Source organism: Oryzias latipes, chromosome 11 (assembly GCF_002234675.1).
Source record: "Oryzias latipes chromosome 11, ASM223467v1".
In the NCBI taxonomy this organism is placed as follows: Eukaryota; Metazoa; Chordata; class Actinopteri; order Beloniformes; family Adrianichthyidae; genus Oryzias; species Oryzias latipes.
This window is the reverse complement of record NC_019869.2, coordinates 23,439,222-23,458,006: the sequence shown is the minus strand read 5'-3', so window position 1 is coordinate 23,458,006 and position 18,785 is coordinate 23,439,222. Positions and strand designations below refer to the sequence as shown.

General features: G+C 39.2%; 1 protein-coding gene across 1 annotated transcript in view; it reads left to right on the top strand.

Moving 5' to 3' along the window:
* Nucleotides 1-18,785, top strand: part of znf704 (zinc finger protein 704) — a 50,564-nt gene that overhangs the window by 4,880 nt on the left and 26,899 nt on the right. The window contains exon 2 of the mRNA XM_004074379.4: nucleotides 3,008-3,192. Coding sequence (XP_004074427.1) covers nucleotides 3,008-3,192 — 185 coding nt within the window. The remainder of the gene's footprint in view (nucleotides 1-3,007; nucleotides 3,193-18,785) is intronic.

Below are 18,785 nucleotides of genomic sequence, written 5' to 3'. Positions count from 1 at the left end.
TTGACGATAAAGAGCACATGTGTCAAACTCAAGGCCCGCAGGCCAAATGTGACCCAGGAATAAAATAATAAATAAAGAATAAAATAAAAATTGGTGTGTATTTATTCATATCTAGGGGGAATCGGACTTGAAATATCAGATTGGGTAACTATACATTAGGACTTAATCACTGTCCATATAACCTAACATGACAGAATCAAATGTAAAAGGATTTATGCTAGAATAACAAGCAAACATATGTTTTCTATGCAACTGTAATTGTCACTTTAAAAAGTTATAATAAACAAATGAGTTATGTAACATTAAGGAGTGGTTACATTAATTTTTCTTTACATTTAGTTACATGTATAAGTTTTATCTGGCCCTTTGAGGACAACCACTATGCTGATGTGGCCCTCGGTGAAAATGGGTTTGACACCCCTGATTTAAAGTTTTTATATCACAATAAGGTTTGTTTTTTTTCCATATCAGGCGATAACGATATATATCAATCACTATATAATCCAGATAACTATATTTGTCAAGTTTGAACACTCTGCTCATAAGACAAATGTGTAATGATCAGGATATTCATTTCCTATCATACTTTAAACATGACAAATGCACTGAAGGAACATGATTAAAGCAAAAACGGTCAAGTTTCAAAAGAAAACATAAATAAAACCGTTTCAAAACAAAAAATTAATTTTACAAATGAATTCGAATGCTTTTAAGTTTTACATTTTTGTCAACATCCTGTGAATAAGCTATAAGAACTAAAAGCAAATTCTCCGAACTTCTTTTAGTTGTTTAGACTGTTGCAGGTCTTACTTTTAGGCTGGAGAATTGGTCTCAGATTGAGCATGCTCAGTGGCTCTGCTCCAGGTGATAAAAAAGATTCCAGTTTCAGAAGGAAAATACTTTCTTCACAATTTGCAGTGCTCGCTACTCGTTTTTTTTGTCGGATTTGAAGTCACTGAAATACCGTAATAGTGAGAGGATTGGGCACATCTGACAGGTCACAGTTTTTGGTGCAACACCGGCTCTAATGTCTAAAGACGCTGCTATATACAGACTACAGAGAATCATTAGATCTGCTGAGAGGATTATTGGTTCCAGCCTTCCCCCCATTCAGGACCTGTACCGATCCAGAGCCAGGAAGCGGGCTGGCAGGATCGTAAAAGACCCCTCTCATCCTGGACACTACCTTTTCAGCCTCCTCCCATCAGGACGGCGCTTTAGGACAATGCGGACCAAAACCACTCGCCACAAAGACAGCTTCTTCCCCCGAGCTGTCACTCTAATGAACTCCTGACTCCAGACTACTCAGGGACACTGTACAACCACAAACTGTCAAACTGGAATTACTGATGCTGCATTTTTTTGACCTTTTTTATTTGAATCCATTCCTTTATTTAGTTATGTTTATTTATTCATACAGCTTCCTTACATCTACCTTCCTTTTATTATTTATCTTTTTATTATTTATCCTTTTTACCTTGCTAGTTTGCACGAGAGCACAAGTAACCGAAGTCAAATTCCCTGTATATGCGCTGTACTTGGCAAATAAAGTGATTCGGATTCTGATATCACAGTGGATTCAATTCTGTTATTAAATTTATGAAATACGTTTTTTCTTATTGTCCTATGAATTAATTTCATTGTATTTATTTCAAACAACAAGAAAATGACATTTATCTTTATTGCCTTTGACTTCTAATGGTACATCTGCTCCGTACTTGACTCTCATGTCCAAAAATGAGTCAGAATATTGCGTAAGCGTGAAAGAGAAATTTGGTGATGCAGAGGGAAGGAGCAGTCGCTGGATGTGTTCTGGTTCCAGGCACGTGCTCTAGCTTTGACAGAACTCTTGACGTCTTTACTGACTTGGCATCCTCCTCTTAATATTTCATATAAACCTCTCAGCATCTGAGACGTATTGTGTTGTACTTGTAGATAAATATACAAATCACACACTCACATGCCCACATATTTTCTTTTTATGCCTGTTTATTTGTTTGGAGTGTTTTGAGCAGCCTGATACTCATAGATATCCACAGAAGTGCCAGATTAGGATTGTCTCCTGTTCATATGGCTGCTATTTGTTGCTGTTGTGTAAGAGAATGGATGATCTTTTTCTGACTGGTGGGCGTCCTCAGAGGTTTGTGGTTGGACAAATGTTTTTCCTTAGTGTGATATCTCATCAGCTTAGGTTTTAATGGAATGTGCATTCTTGTTTCTTCGATATAAAGGCTAATCAAAACTAATGTTTTTAGTGTTTTAAACATCTAAAAAAAGTTATATTTAAGTACATTTGACGTGCTTTTCATGAACTAGCTAGCTTGTTTTGGCTTTTATATTATTATATTTTTTAAATACGGTTGATTTATAGTGTTTAAAATATATTTTTGTTTTCATTTGAGCTTTTCTACTAAATTTAGGAGAGCAATGATAAATTATTTACAGCCTAAAGCATAACTGGATGTGTGTTGTTTAAAGTACTTTAATTGATTGCAGGCTTTTTTAATTGGACCCTATGGATGATTGCAAAGCTGGAGAATTTATATAAATGGCTGTTTTTTGTTGTTTCTTTTTCTGTTACTTTGCTTTTAATTGGCAAAAAGCCACAGAAACAAAAACTAATTATAATGGAAATAATTGTTTTGTGACGCATAGTACAAGCACATGTTTAATAGTATGTCATTTAAAACGTTATGGAGTCTAACAGTTTTAAACCGATATTTAATTGTATTTGTGCATCTATGTGGTATAATAATTTAATAACTACTTGTTTTGTTAGTAGTTAGATTTTTATTTTTATTATTATTTTTTACTGTTTATATACTTGCAGTTTAACAAAAGTTTTGGAAACTTTTAGCAGGATTTTTAAACTAAAGTTTCTTTAAAAATCCTCCCAAAAAGAATTTTTTTTCTTTTATCTTTTTCTTCTTCGAGAGAATCCAAAATGTCTTATTGAAGTCAACAATTGTCCAATCATTTCCCCATTGTTCTTTCCACACTTCCACAGCTGAGCTCCAGTAATGGAGCAGTAGAAGGCCAGAAGGAGAGCGGCTGCCTGAACCCAGAGGCAGCAGAGGAGCAGCGGCCGGTGGACGGCAAGCGTGTTAGCCGGGACCCCGAGACCCGATCTGTGTCTTTGCTGGAGCAGAAACGCAAAGTCGTCTCCTCCAGTATTGATGTCCCACATACCAGGTAGGGCCTGGGTGTGTGTGTAAAATCATGCCTATTTCCAGACTGAATGCTTTTCAAAATGAATTTCAGCTTGAGCTTTAAGTTTACAAGTAGTAGTGATGCAGCACATGCTTCCCACAAACGCTTGGTCATGTTTAGCTGAAGTGCACATCGTATTTCATCGCTAACACACATCAGAGTTTAGGAAAACAGAAGCACTTGTGTGGCGTTATCCATCAAAAGTGTTTTGCAGTTGTAAAATAATGTTTACACCTTTTTTTCATTTTTGTTGTCTAAACACAAAATGTTTGTGCGTCTGTTTGGGAAAAAGGTGGGTGGCAAGTGAAAGATGTTTTGTTCACATACAAATTATTCTCATGAATTCTTCTAAAGACAGAAAAGGTTCTTTGTAAGTATGTTAAACATTTTCACAGCTGTCATTTTTTTAATACATTGATAAATCAGAAATTGAAAAAGCAAAAATTGATTCCGGACTTGCTAATTAATTTTATTATGGACCCATTTATGGACATTATTTGACATATAACTCCACATATCTGGCGTATACATTGGGTTATACCAGTCCTACATACACAATAGTGAATCTATTGGCAGTCAATAAATAGTAAAGAAAACTTGTGTTAAATTAGTGAACTACAGTATCTGAAAAGTCATTATTGATGTGTCCTTTTAAAGTAGTTGTTTCTAGCTGGTCCTGAAAACCAATTATTCTAGACGAAAAAGAGAAAAAAAGTAAGATTGTCCCTAACGAAGTCTCCGAGAGCCAGCCCATAATGAGATTTGTTTTTGCTTTTTTTAATTATGTCAGAAGAGCTGAGATGTGTGACTTTTGAATCAACATAAAAATAAGAGCTGGGCAATTGATTAAAGCTTTTAAACAATACAGTCTTGAATCTTAGTCTCGTCAACAGGGGCCATCACAAGTGCATGAAGTAACCAAAGTAATTCAAATCTGTGCTAAAATCTATACAGACCACCTCAGCTCTGTAAGGCTGCTGCAAGAGTGTCTGCATTCAAATGCACATGTAGCAAAGCATAATTAGTGCATAACAAACACACCCAGTGGTCACCAGCAACGGTTTCCCCTCCAGATTTCACTTTGTGAAAAAGATCAATTTAGATTAGACTCAACAGAAGCAAAAAATGTTAATGTTGCTAAAGATCTTTTCTAATTCTTGTGCTTTGTTTATAAAAACAAACAAACTCAAACCTATTAAAAAGCTACATCTCAGACTCTACTCGCCTCGGTTGATGACATAAATGGTTAACGTTGATACAGTTTATCTGACATTAAAGCGAAAAAAATTCTAAACCAAAATGGCAGGTCTGCTTAGGTGTGGAATGTATTTTGATTTGATTTGATTTATTGATTTATTTCAAGCATTGTAGTCAAAGCAATAAAGAATCTACACACATTTAACAAACTCATCACAGGAATGTTGGAATGCATAGATTAAAAAGACAGAAAATAAAACAAAAAAATCACATTTGCTTAATTAAATACAGTGATCATTAACTAAAGTCAAGAAGAGCTTGATTTATTGCTTAAAAAGGAGTGAGAAGCAGTAAACTTACACAATTCCACCACTACTGAGTTAATTCATTTGATAGTTTTACAGTTTTTGTGATCCAGTTCTGATCCGCTGGATTCTCTTCAAGTAACAAAATCCAGTGCCTATTAATGATTGATTATCTTCAGAAAACATTCCTTCATGATTTCAGTAAACAATAACCATTATGTAATAATAATTGATTATCATTAGAACACATTATCACATTAAACCAGTAATTATTGCTACACATTGCAGATCAAGTAAACAAAATAAATAACTTATTGATTGCAATTTAAACATTTCAGTTATCATTATTGCACATTACAATGTAACCATCATTGATTGTAATTAAAATAGCTTTGATTATTTCACCACAATCAAGTTCACTCATGGATTTGGAATTATTCAAACACCTGTTGATCCTTAAATCCTCTCATCTTCATAATGTGAAATCTTTATAATTTCATGTAAAGATTTTTCCAATAATGTCATATCATGTGTCTCCTCCTGTTTTTACTAAAAACAAAACAACAGAATAAGCTGTTCCTTCAACCAACAACCATTAAAATCTTTACAACTCTTTGGCAAATGACTTAGCTATATTATAGCTAAATTAAAATAATAAGCAAAAAATAATCACGTTTGCCCTTAAACTGGTCTTCACTTTTAGCTTCTAGTTTCTACTTTTAAAAGTAAAGTAAAAAGTTAAAGAAAATAAGTAAAAGTAAATGTTTGTATAGGATAATTATTACTCTACAGCTAGCCAATTACACACTAATAGCCGTCCCCTGAGGTCCAAACTAGGAGAAAACATTAATACTTTATAGTGTACAGAGCCATTATTGAGCATTCTTTCCTTTGACCTGCTGCTAAAGAAGTCCAATCAATGGCAAAGTGTGCGGCTTCATCACTACAACGCAGCTATTTTAAAAAAATGGGATGGTCATTTGCTGATTGAGTCGATTTTGTCTGGTCTCCCATTATGAAACCTTGTTTTTAATCCTATCAATACTGTGGATTTGAGAAATGTTGGACACCGTAATTTCATGCTAGCATTTTTTATGTGCTATAATGTTAATTTTGATGCACTCATAAAGTGGAGAGTTATTGATCGCCTCTGCAACCTTTCACACTGTTAGCTTTTTTCTCCACCCTATTGGAGACAAAGAGTATACAAAGAGTTTGCAAACCTTATATATATAATATTGAGGAACACAATACATAAGATTATCTTTAGAATGTTAAATTATAGAATTCCAACTCAGAAAAAAAGATCTGGTCCAAAAATCCATCCATTAAAAAAAATCCCTTCTACATTAAATGTTGCTCGTTTTAAGGCCCGTACACACCGGGACGAATATTCGCCAGGCGTTATTCGCCAGCGTTTTTCGCCACGTTTTTTGTGTTCACACCCAGGCGATTTTCGCTGACGATGAGCCGAGCAAACATGCAATTTCATTCCCTGACATTAGATGGCGCTTAATGTAAACAGAAATACTCCTGTACACAAGGTGGCGCTGCGCAACTTTACGCTTCTTAAAGTCGCTTTTCACTCAGAAGAAGAGAGCAAGTATTTACGCGCTTGTCAGCATCATACAAAGAAAACATGAATATTTCAAGCATCAGTAGCTCCAACTGGTGCTTGGTTCGGGGATATTTTAGAATGTCCGTCATTATTTCTTCGCGGCTGTGTAGATGCAACTCGGCGTCTATCTTCTTCGCTGGTATGTGTGCTCAGCAAGGCAGTTTTGTGTTTGAGCGCCCCCAAGTTGTGTTTTACTGTAACTTCAGAAGCTCCAGACACGTGTGCAAAAGCGCCATTCTCATTGGTCGAATAGATTTCGACGCGACGCGTCGAAAAAAAAAAAACGAACCCGAGGCGTTTTTTTTTTTTTTGACGCTTTGGCGCGTGGCGTTTTTTCTCCTCGGTGTGCACACTCTCATTGGTGCCCTTTGTTTAGTCACGAGGCGTTAAACGTCGGCGAAAATCGCTGGCGAAATTCGTCCCGGTTTGAACAGGCCTTTAAACTGCATGTTTAAAACCTATTAAGGCTATAAAACCTCATCAAACATAAAATGTCAAATTAAAAAACAAAGTTCATCAATTTTTCATCAAAGGGGTGGACAAGAATATATTTGCAATATAGAAAAGAAACAATGAATTTGTTTTCTAAGTGAAAATTGTAGCAACATTTGGCAGAATTGTTGCAAAATTCTCATTTACAGGAAGAAGAAATACAAGAACCAATCGTCTTCTGGATTTGATCATTTTCAAAGTTACTCCTTGGAGCCGTTCTTTTTAGCCTTTCTTTTGGGAGACGATGGTCCCTCGCTCTGTCAAGGTTCACCTTTCGTTGTTTTGCAGATTTTTCTTTTTGCAATTTGTCTGCTTTTATTCAAACACTTTTATGGTGGATTGTGTTCTGGATCCCGATTGGCTGTAGATCATTGTATGTCAATCTCCTATGTCAGCATGTCGGCTGTACAGAATGCATTCAGTTTGCTAACTCTACATAAATATTTGAAATATTTGATACTAGACCTATTTTTCTATGAAGGTTTGAACTTTGAGTTTAAACCAAAGAAGAAAATGTGAAAATGTTCAAATAAGAAAAGCGGATAGTGTGTAGTGAGGAGTTTTACGGCCCTAAAACATCTATAATTATTGTTCAAAAAATAACGATATCTGCTTTGCGCCTCTTTTTTTCAAACGCAATCCCTGCAATAAATAAGGGAACAATGTATTCACATGCTTTTTATTTGTATATAAGCTGTCTAACTGTATAGATTTGGTTTATTATTACATAGACTTTTATAATTGTCAAAATTAAGATTTGATTTAGAGCTAGACTTCAGATTCAGAAGATCAATTTTTTGGCCAGTTCAAGAGCTCCTGTACAGTCACGAGTATAAAAATGTCACTGTCCCTGTATTATTAGAGCAGATATGACCCCCGTACCCTCAAGGGTCTACATATTTCTCTGGTGACTTTTTCGCTATACAGCACCAGTATCATCTCAAGATTAAGATCCATGGCTCTCATCCTCTTCACACCTGCTTCCGGTTTTTTCTTTTCTCTACGCTTTGCTCCTTTGCTGGGGGAGAAACCGTGTCGCCCGGGACCACAACGTACGCATGTCTCTTTGTGTAATGGTGACAAACCGCAAGGTAAGGGGAATGGTGAAAGGTATGGAAGAAAATCAGGAAATAAAGGAAAAAAAGTTGGAGAAAACATTCTTAGATATTTTAGGGGAGAGCTGAGTGATGTGGATAAAGGAGGGCAGTATGCAGTTGTAGTTTTTTTATATCACAATAGAGGGTTTTTTAAAATACCAGATGATAAAGATATATATCACTATATAATCCAGACCAGTTGAGATCAAAATAGTCCAAATTAAATTTTAGCCAGAAGCAGGGAGTGCTCCTTCCCCCACTTTTTTCCCTCTATGCTACAAGAGCTGGTGGGGCTCATTATGGTTGAAAAGATGGTTTGGCCTATAACAAAAAAGCATTCTGGGAACTAAATGGCATTGAGGAAAGAAGTATTACCTTTACTTAAGAGGGCACTTTACTTCATATTCCAAGACTCCAAAGTAAAAGATGTGAGTTCAAATCCTCCTATTCAGATGACCAACAATGAGACTTCCTTTTTTTGGCAGAACTTCAGTGACTCACATGTAGCAGCTGAATCCCTTGTGACCTCTGCTGAATTTTTTTTTCTTTTCTTTAACCCTTTTTTCTGCCTTTGTTTTAAATCTGAAAGACTCTGATAGAGACGCTTCTTCAATGCTAAACAGACAAATGTTTATAAAAAAGAAGTCTTGATTTAAAGTTAACCGTGATGCAAAACCAAACACTTTTTCACTTTTATGTGTTGATCGGTAAGTTTGCGGCCAGTTCAGAGTGTTTAGGCCCTGCGTGGAGCTGCAGCAAACTTTGATGTGGAACAAGGCCAATTACAACAAAGAGGCCCAGAGGGACTGTCAAATTATCATTTGACTTTGATGATGTTGTTTGTCTCATGAGCTGCTCTTTTCTCCTTCAGCTCAGTGCCTAGTTTGTCTTTGTGGCCAGTTCCTACTTTTTTCAGGCCACCGTTGTGACCCCATCTTCTGCTTTTGTCGACGTTTGTGGGAAAAGAAGGCATTTGAGTGTTGAAACCATGGTAAAAGGAAAAGATGTTTGAGGTTTTGTAAGATAGGAGGTTTACCAGAGCAAAGAACAAGGAACTGGAGGGAAAGAGTGTGAGAGGAGCGCAGTGTTTGCCAAAGAAAACAGTTTTTCTGGTTTGGATGCCAGCGGAGTTGAAAAAACCACCAGATTACCATCTGAAAAGACAGCTTCCAGGATCTCTCCCTCTAGTTTTTTATCCCACTCTCTTAATCCCAGCTTGCTATTATCTGATTGAATGTTTTTTTTCCCCTTCACATTAACGTCCCTAACTGGACCGAGTGTGCTGAGTCAGGAATTCCGATAATCTGATTGTCTTAATTACACACAACTAAAAAAAAGAAGGTTGGCATTTGTGTGATGTTAAATAAACACTGTCCAGCCTGTGCTATTGAGTGTTACTGTTTTTTAACCATAATGTTCCCCAAATTCCAAAAGTTAGGAGATTTATTAGCCAGCCATGTTTTCCAAAGAACAGCGGTGTTATTGCTTTCTTAGAAAATGCCAGCAATATTGCAAATTGGTAGTTTGAGAAGTAAGGCAAAGGCTGTTGGAATGCTACATAGATTAAAAAAGGTTTTTATTTTCATTTATAAAGATATGAGAATTGAAAAGAAATCAGGTTCTTCTTCTGGAGAAGGAGCTGATTAAACCAATGAAGATACTTTCAAGATGGATTAGGTTTAGCCCATGGAAACTGTTTTTTTTCTGTAAGAGCTTTGATGCAAACAGGTGACAAAAGCCACTCCGTAGTCCTGACCCCTTGGTTATTTGGGGTTGAAAGGTCTCAGGGCCCTCTTAAAGCACACCAGTTGGGCCTTACCAGAGTCCATCTAACACCAACGTACAGCTTTTTTGGTAGCTGTGACTGCTTTGGTCCTACCCCCTTGGCTCTGGCCCACTTTTACAGGTGTGTCACGGCACTGGACCTTGGACAAGACAACGGGATAGGGATGCTATAACAAAAGTAGTGCCAATATTAAGGTTGTGTATAGACAAGAGTCCCACAATACGATACGTATCCCGATATTGTCCTGGAACACTTTTTTTTTTTTTTTTTAAAGAACGACTAAAAACACTCGACCTGAATATGAGTATTTCTTTCATTGTAAATAAATTGTAAAATTCTGTCTATTTAATCTATCACAATATTAAGCACCGCAACTGTATCTCACATGTAAGTTGCTTTTACCTAAGCAAATTCATAGTGCTTCTATTTTGGTAACTTAAAATATAGAAAGGGAACAGTCAACATTGTTTGATTTCCACAACAAAATAAATTTCAGCGTAAGAAAAAAAATACAATAAATGTGGCTTAACCAAGAAGGTTTTAAAAGTATGATTGAGGAAATAAAGTGCTGTTTATTTTCAATAAATGTAGCTTTTTCTGTACTTTTAAACGGTTCAGGAGCCCGAATGGTGCTTCATAAATAAAGGGAAAAAAACAAAACACAAATTCTTTCTAGAAACAATAAAGTGTGATGGTGAGACAGCATGACAGGAATGAAGGAGAGCGCTTTAATGCGGCTAAGATGCTTTATTTACATGACAGTTTGGACTGCAGCTGAAGTCCCGCTTTCTCACATGCAGAAGTCAACTGGTATTTCAACAGTCTTTTCCACAACGTTGGCCACTTTATCAGTGCTGTACACATCACTCTGATCCATCAGGTGGCTAAACTAGAATCTATTGCTGTGAGGTTCTGCAGAACTTTGTCCCGCTTTGCCGTCAGCATTTTGGCCAATGCTAAGTGCATTAGCCGCTGTGAAGCTGCAGTGCTTCACTCGTTCTTATCTGAGCCCGCCCACTAAAACGCACCGCATTCCGCGTTTTTATAGGATACTGGCAGCAATACGGCACAGAGCTTCGGTTCGTTACCCATCCTAAGTAAAAACTAAGTAGTGCATGTCTCATTACATTAAAACAATTTTTTTGTTTTGGTACGGTGTGGAGCTGCTCAAAGAGGCTCCGTGTGTTCCACTGCCAACTAGCGATCTGAGGTTTAAGTGGACAACAAGAGTCAGACGCTGAAGGATGCTCACAAATAATGAAATAAATATCATCCTGACAGCATTTTGAATCGATAAAAGTATCGCCACATGAACTATCGCGATATATTGCCGATACTATTTTTTCCTACACCCCTAGCTAATAGGAGTAAACACTATTCTGTACTGTATTGGTGTTTGAACACTGAAACCCGAAACCTGAAACGCGCACATACCTGTGATGAAATAGACTTCTCATTGAAAGTCACACCTGGACAAGGAGTTCAGGGGTGGAGCCAGAGACAATCCACCTCCGGTCGGCCTGGCCCAGCTAGTGTGCCCTCAAATCAGTGCCAGGGCACCAGGTGTGTTCCCACTTTAAACACAGATCAGCATCTTCAGAAGTAGCATCCATCTATCCTGCCATGGACTTGACGTGCCGCGGGGCAGAAAGACCTTCTGATGACAGACAGAATCAGTGAATTTAAACACGCATGTGCTGTGACGTATGTATCAGAGGAAGTCCGATTGACCGTTCTGCATGTCAATCAAGTCCCGCACTTCTCGGTGAGGATTTTGATTCCCTGACGGATTTTTTAGAAGTACTTTTTTTGGTTATTTCTCTTTACTGGCCTGCGATCGACTCTCATGTCCTTAAAGATCGACCGGTCGATCGCGATCGAGGTAAAGAGCACCCCTTGTGTAGGCCTTTGCAGAGAATAAAAATACACACAAACACAAAAACACACACAGAAGGCCTGGGGCCGTAACACACAACTTGCCCTAACCCCAAAGTGTTCAAAATTGCAGAAGAACTATTAAAGCTTAGAAGGGGAAAAACTGTAATTGTTGAGGTTACAGGTTTTTCTTTTCAAGGGATATGGGGGTCCCTCCTGTTCCGGGCAGCGACTTTCTTTTCGGGGCGTTGATGTTTGCCACCAGGTCCTCTCGCCCATTCCCCTCCCCGTTGGCGAAAAACTCAGAGCAGGGCGCCTGACGCCCGACCTGCGTATATCCTACATCACAAAGGAGTTCTTTTTCAGACAGCATTTTTTTGTCTCCTCCTGATTCACGATTTGAAGCAAGAAATACTCAAACACAATTTTGAGCTCAATTTTCTTTAAATATGACATGAGGAAAAATGAGAACATGCTATAAACACCAAAAACTGAATTTACATCGGAATGGGTCTTTAAATTCAGTCGTTGATGCATCAGTTGTCTTGATGGTTGACTTTTATGCAGTCACAGTGATTTGTAAACTAAAGGTTAGTCGATCCGCATTTTTCTCTGAGAGCTTTACAAACTTTGATAGCAGCTGATCACTTAATTGGCAAACAACAGCCTCTCCTTATTCTGTTCTCCATAACAATTGACAGCTCACCTGCTCTATTTGTAGACTCTTAAGTCATGCAGTCAAACTGTTTTGTAGGTTGCACTTAAAAATGCAGTCAACTACTTATAATCTGATGGTTGTTATCAACATTAAATCCGGTTCTGCTTTGATTTAAATACCATTGTCAGCTACCGGGCCATTGTGATGTTTATTACAATGAACACATTTGGTGCTCAAGAAGTCTCCAGCCAATGACTGGCAGTAGAAGTGACTCATTATGTCCAGCGTTCATCCTAAAGCCATCAAAAACAAAAATCTATTGGCAGTTATTGGTGTCATAAATAAACAAAGTGCTGCTCCTCTGGAGTTTGAACGCTCATAATGGGTGTCAGGGGAGTATGACTAAATGTGTCAATGTGACAACCCTGATGTTAAAACCGACTGATGAACCAAAACTCGGCCTCACAAAAAATCCTATTTGTTTATTCATTTTGCCCTACATTTCTGTTAAAAACACATTAATATTTCAATATACCTCCACTATATAAACCTTCACTAAAGGAACATTTCTTTTGTCTTAAGATTTCTGGTAAGTCTGAAAAATACATATTTTTTAAAATTCTTCATTTTTTATCACAGAGGTTGTTCCAAAACCCCATATATCCAAACGCAACAAAAAAACAAAAACAAAAAGGTTTTGCTTCTGATGGCAGACAGTAATGACACTGATATCACGTGGTCGAGCAGGTGGGACAGTGATTGACGGGTCAGCAGTTTCCCCGCTCACCCAGTCAATTGTCGTTGTGTCCTTGGGCAAGGCACTTCACCCTCCCTGCCTCCAGTGTGGTGGTGTGTGAATAGGTGTGAATGTCCCGGTGAGGGTAGAGGGGCCGAACTGGCAGCCACGCCTCTGTCAGTAATTTACCAAGTATGAAAGAGGAGTGAATGAATCATGGGCACGCATCGTCAGCACTTGAGCGTCCGGAAAAGAGCAGCGACATCCAACCAATCATGATTGTTAAACACATGTTTATTACAGCCACTATTTAATATGCACAACATCAACAAGGGGGCCCAGGTCTGGGTCTCCCTGTGCGTGTCCCCAGCCCGTATAAAAACACGGGGCTGTGTCAGGAAGGGTCTCTGGTATAAAAATGTCTGCCAAACCACCTGTGTGAATCAGTGAAAGCTGATTGGCTGAAAGGTGAACACCATCAACAGTGCAAAAGAATAGGAAAAAATCACTAAATGGAAAAGAAATGATGCCTCTTAAAACACAACCTTGAGACCTGCTACATGAGAAGAATGACATAACAAATAAAATGAAAAATACAAAGTTTTGACATTCAACGTAAATAAAAAAAAAAGGTATTTTAGCTGGGGACAGTAAAATACATTTAGTAAAACAGACTGCATGTTTTTGTAAACAGCAGGAAAAAGGCCAGTTATTAATATCATGACCAAACCTGCAGTATACCCAACGACATAAAAGCATATTCTTTGCATGTCCACAGCCACCTCCTCTGACCTATAAAAGACGTTGAGCAGATTTTCCCCGTAAACTGCTCACTTTAGTGCGAGCCTAAATTGACTAACGAACACCCATGATGTTTCTGAACGTGCACATGCATTATGGAGACACCTTCTGGCCCAGCAGATGTCTGATAGCTTTTGACGCCGTGTAATGTGTTTAGTGTGGCTGCACGTAATTTCACCTTCATAGAGAGAATTTTTGGTGAAGCTTTTTGCTAGAAGTCAGAGTGTAGATATGCTTGATCTGCTGGTTTTTTCTTTTTTCTACTAAGAGCTATTGCAATAAAAACAAAAGATTTTATTAAGTCAGATGGCAGCAGCAAAGTTTGATGGAAAAATGTGCTTCCTTCACCGGAATCCTCCTCTGCACTCGATGGTGATCCACAGCAGTGGAGGATCCTTTTACTTTGTAATCCAATAAAAGCTCTCTGTGGTCTTTGTGCCCCCAATAAGATTCAAAAACTGACAGACCAGAACAGTAAATAGGAAAACCGGCGACATTAGTTGCAGTCCACAGACTCCAGTAGAATAGAGGTGGAGCTCATCTTGTTAAATCAAAGTTTTTTGACTTATATGATCACAGTGGCTGCTCAACCGTGAAGTTCGAGTCCCCCCCCCTGCAACTTTGTTTTTTCTCTCGGACATTAGGTTGATGAAAGGTGTGCCCTCTGTTGAGGAGGGACTTTAAATGGAAGACCCCAACCTCTTCATAATCAGACTAACGTTGCTCCATCAATATATCATCATAATTGGCCCTTACCATAACGTCAGACAGGATAAAGCTTCAGTTACTATATCTCTCCTATTTTTTTTGGGGGGGGGTCTCCTGTGCAGTTCTTTGTCTTTTTCCTTTAAAGCACTTTTTTATTTTTTTTAGTCTGCCTCCTTTGTTCTTTACAGACATTTCTCATTAGCCTTCAGCATCAAGGTGAAGATTCATTCGTCTACTCGGAGCTACTTGTAGGTAAACACTTGTGAGGGTCTTTGTGTGTGGCAGAAACTGGGGAGGGGTCGCTTTTGGGGTGGCAGGGGAATTTAGTGGACAGCTGGAATGGATGCCCCTGTAACCCCATATGGGAAGAGGTAGTTCAGACCCTCTCCTGTTTTCCCCGCGGCCACCCCCATCGGAGAGCTCTCAGTGTCAGCTACACTGGCTGAACTGCAGATTTACTGCCGTGTTTCTTCCCCAGCCTTTCCACGCCCCTCCCTGTAAACGAGCAGGAGCAGCAGCTTCAGTCAAATGAGCCTGCGCCGACAGAGGAGGTTGTTATTGTTTTTGATTCGGGCTCCACATGCTGAACCTGACTCCCATGTGGCCTGGACCGTGTGTGTGTACGGTTATTTCAGGAATTGGGTGGGGCTACACTCTTGTGCCAGACACTTGGGCTGCAGAGCTGCAGAACTTTGTGTGTGTGTGTTTTTCCCTTCTCATGTGTGTAGTCTTGGCAGCATTACCTCACCATGAGCTGAAAAGGGATGTGTTTACCAGCGGCTGCTCTCTCTCGCCGGCTTTTTTGTGTCTCTCTCAAAGCCGCTGGTCTTAAAGTCTCTGTTGTTGCTGTTCGATGACTCAACCTGGTGAATGCATTACACCGAGCAGACCGGCCATTGTCTGGAGTTTAGGTGTGCAAATAGGCTATATAGTCACACTCCTTCATATAGCATGTATAATTCATGACTTCCTTCTGACACTTGTGCAAACACAAGGGCTTCCCTTCAGTTTTTCTTTGTTTGAGAGTTTCCTCTGTTGTGCTCAGAATTTAAAGTCCCACTCCGATCATCTTTTGATCTATTTTAAACTTGTTCCCAGTGGTCATTTCATTATGATGATGCTGTTTTCAGCCCAAATCAAAACACCTTTATCATTTTCTTGGACGTATTTTCTGCAGAGGAGCAGTTGTTCATTGGAAATTCACGTCTGAGTTTTGGGCGGAACTGTTTGCACGTAGTAAGTCTTCTCCCATTTCCCATCATCCATCTCTTTACATGCTCTCCCGCTACCTTGAAGCCCCTCATAACCCCAACCTAACATTACAGGTGCGACAAAAACGGGTACCAATATTGGAGCTATCCAGTTTAGAGCCAGATGCCAGCTCAGAATCCATTTGTCTTCAAGTCAGAATGGAGCAGAGCATGGCGCTTGTGGCGCCGATTGTAGCTTCTACGTCATGAGAAAAGTGCCACAAGAACATGTTAAAAACATATTTGGACTGGGTGGGTGATACCAAACTTAGTGTGGGTCTGGGGAAAAAGTTAGATATATGACTTGTACTGAAAAGTGTATTTCTTAAAAAAATCCAACCTTATTCCACTTCTTTTGATGTCCTTTATGTACTGATTTGCAGTTCTTTCAGAAGGAATAGACAGCGGAGGAGAAGAAAATGTCTTTCATTGTCCTTTTTGCCAGGAGAAACCCACTAGGTTTTCAGTGTCGTTTTTTTTTCAGTGTTGTTTTCTTTCTTCCTCGTACCCCCTCTGTCTGCTTTATCTTGCTTACTCCATCTCTGCTTTCCTGTTCATTTCACCCTCTTTCCCCCGTGATCTGCGTCTCTCCCACCCTCACACACCCTCGTCTCCCTTTCTTCCTTTGTCCTCTTTCTCCTCTGCCGGTGTTGTACGTGTCACTGTGCGTTTCCCCTGTGTGAATGAGAGAGATGTTCGTCCACCTCTGAGCTGGGTACTTGCGCTGTAGCTTAAACAGTGTGACTAACTTACACTTGCATGCAAAATGGGTTGTGACAAGCACAGTGAGCCAGACACAAGTTGTTTTGTCGGCGCGCCTTCTGACAAAGAACTGTATCAAATGTTGGAGCCAAAGTCGTCTTGAAATTTAATATCCGCCCGCACACACCACAGAACATGCGTCTGTCAGTCATCCAGGTGGCTTTTATTAAGAAGCAGAAGTCAATAGCAGAAAAAGTAGCTTTAATTACCTCACATGCATGATGGAGTCATGCCTATAAATCAAAGACATGTTCATTTTTAATGAATCTGATTACTGGAGGATAACTGCAAAGACGTCCTTCTTGTGGTCCAGGAAATGTGGTGTTTTTAATGTGTGTTTTTACGTCCTTATGGTCTCCAGATCGTCTGAGGAATGCAGCGGTGATCCAAAGGTTAAGTGACTATTGGCACCGTCGTTATTTGCTGTTATTCATCAATACTGCAGCTTTGCGTGCGGCTTTTAAGTGTTTACATGAAACTTTGAGCAACAAAACGACATGCTTAAACACAAAGAAACAGTAGGGGTGCGGCCGTGGTCCAGCGGTAGGGCGGTCGATCCATGATCGTAAGCTTGCAGGTTCGATTCCCGCCTTGCACGCCCATGAGTCGACGTGTCCTTGGGCAAGACACTGAACCCCACCCTGCCACAAATGACAGAATCTATTAAGTAAAACTATTATTTTTAACATGTCCTTTTAAAATTGCCCTTAGTGCAAACTGCAACTAATAAGTTGTAAAAATGTTTGTTTTTGTGTGCTACCTAGAGCATCTCAGGGAAACACTTGTTTCACTCCACAGAGTGTCTCTGTGTCAGCTGTTGGAGCAAATGTGTTGTATTCCGGTTGGATTTGTTGTATTTAGCTACTTCTGGTAGCTGCAGCCTTTAAACAGAATTTGCAGCGTGCGGGTTAATGCTCCAAGTCAGAAGTCGAGCCAGTTCCATAAAACTGAAGGAACTATTCCTGCGTTGGGAACAAACCCCTCTTTACTTGCTGCCATTGTAACATCTGTTCATAGCGGGAAACGGACAGGCCTGACCTTACTCCTCACTGCCGAAGCCCAAGAAGCAGAGTGCTGGGAAAATAAAATCCAAATTTTCCCAAAAATAAATCTTCCTCAACAACAGATTTGATTTTAGCGATACAATCAATTTATCATCCATCCCTACATGTGAAGATTACAAATGAACTTTATCTTACACATTTCCTCTCTTTTTATGTGTGTTTTACATAACAGATGATTAATTGAATCTGTTATTCTTTACCCAATGATTCTTAATAATAATAATAATAATAGGGGGGGGGGGGGGGGGGGGGCAGCTGGCTGTGGAGAGCGGGGATCGATCCGCCAACCCCTCAGTTGTTGGACGACCTGCTCTTCCGCCTGAGCTAAACTGCCCCCAAAAAATCTCCTGCTTTTAGATTTTTTTTCTTTTATATTTGTCAAGGCACAGCTAAAAATCCACATCTTTAGGTTTTCATACCACTCAAATGGGGGAGCAGGCAGCAAAAAACAATGTTTTTCAGTCTGGACCAATCTTTGTAAAAGTCTTCTGAATAATACTGCACAGAGATTGGCTGAACCTTTACCCCTCTATTGGCTCTGTGAGTGTGTTTTGGATGTGGGAGGGCAGCAGAGCATCCTCCACTGCTGCCCTTTGAGAACAGTGAGGGCAAAATAGTCTCCAAAGCTAAGTCCTAATAAGTCTTAAATATTATCACAGAAAATATAATAAATATTACTATTTGTTTTGAACATTTACAAGTTTTGGGCTTAGATGTCTAATTAAAGCAAGACAACTCTGGGAAAATACTTTTGACCTTTCATGTCAAATCAGGTGTCAAATTTTGTCCTCTAGCCTTTGGAGTGATAAGGAAGGACACAAATACTATGATGGCTAAGAACCAAACTTGGAGATCAGATTTATTGCCTGCCTCGGGCTGAACAGCACAGACGAGCAAGAATGCCTCTCTTTTATCAGCCGCCCCCTCACCAGGTGAAGACAGACATGTGTGCTGGTAAATGGGAGGGTTTCATCTATTTGGTGTGCTGCCCATGCTTTGCAACAATCGTTTCTCCAAAACCTATTAACTTAAAGTCTAAAACTTTTCCTTCTACTACTCTATCATACTTGGAAATCTTTTTTATCTGACAACAGGAGGTTCATATTTTATATATACAATTATGATTCATGATATATAACCTGTAGTTTTTGATACTTTTTTATCTGTTTACAGTGCCTTGATTTACCCAGCAGCTCTCTAGGTTGAACAATCTTTTGCATATCGAT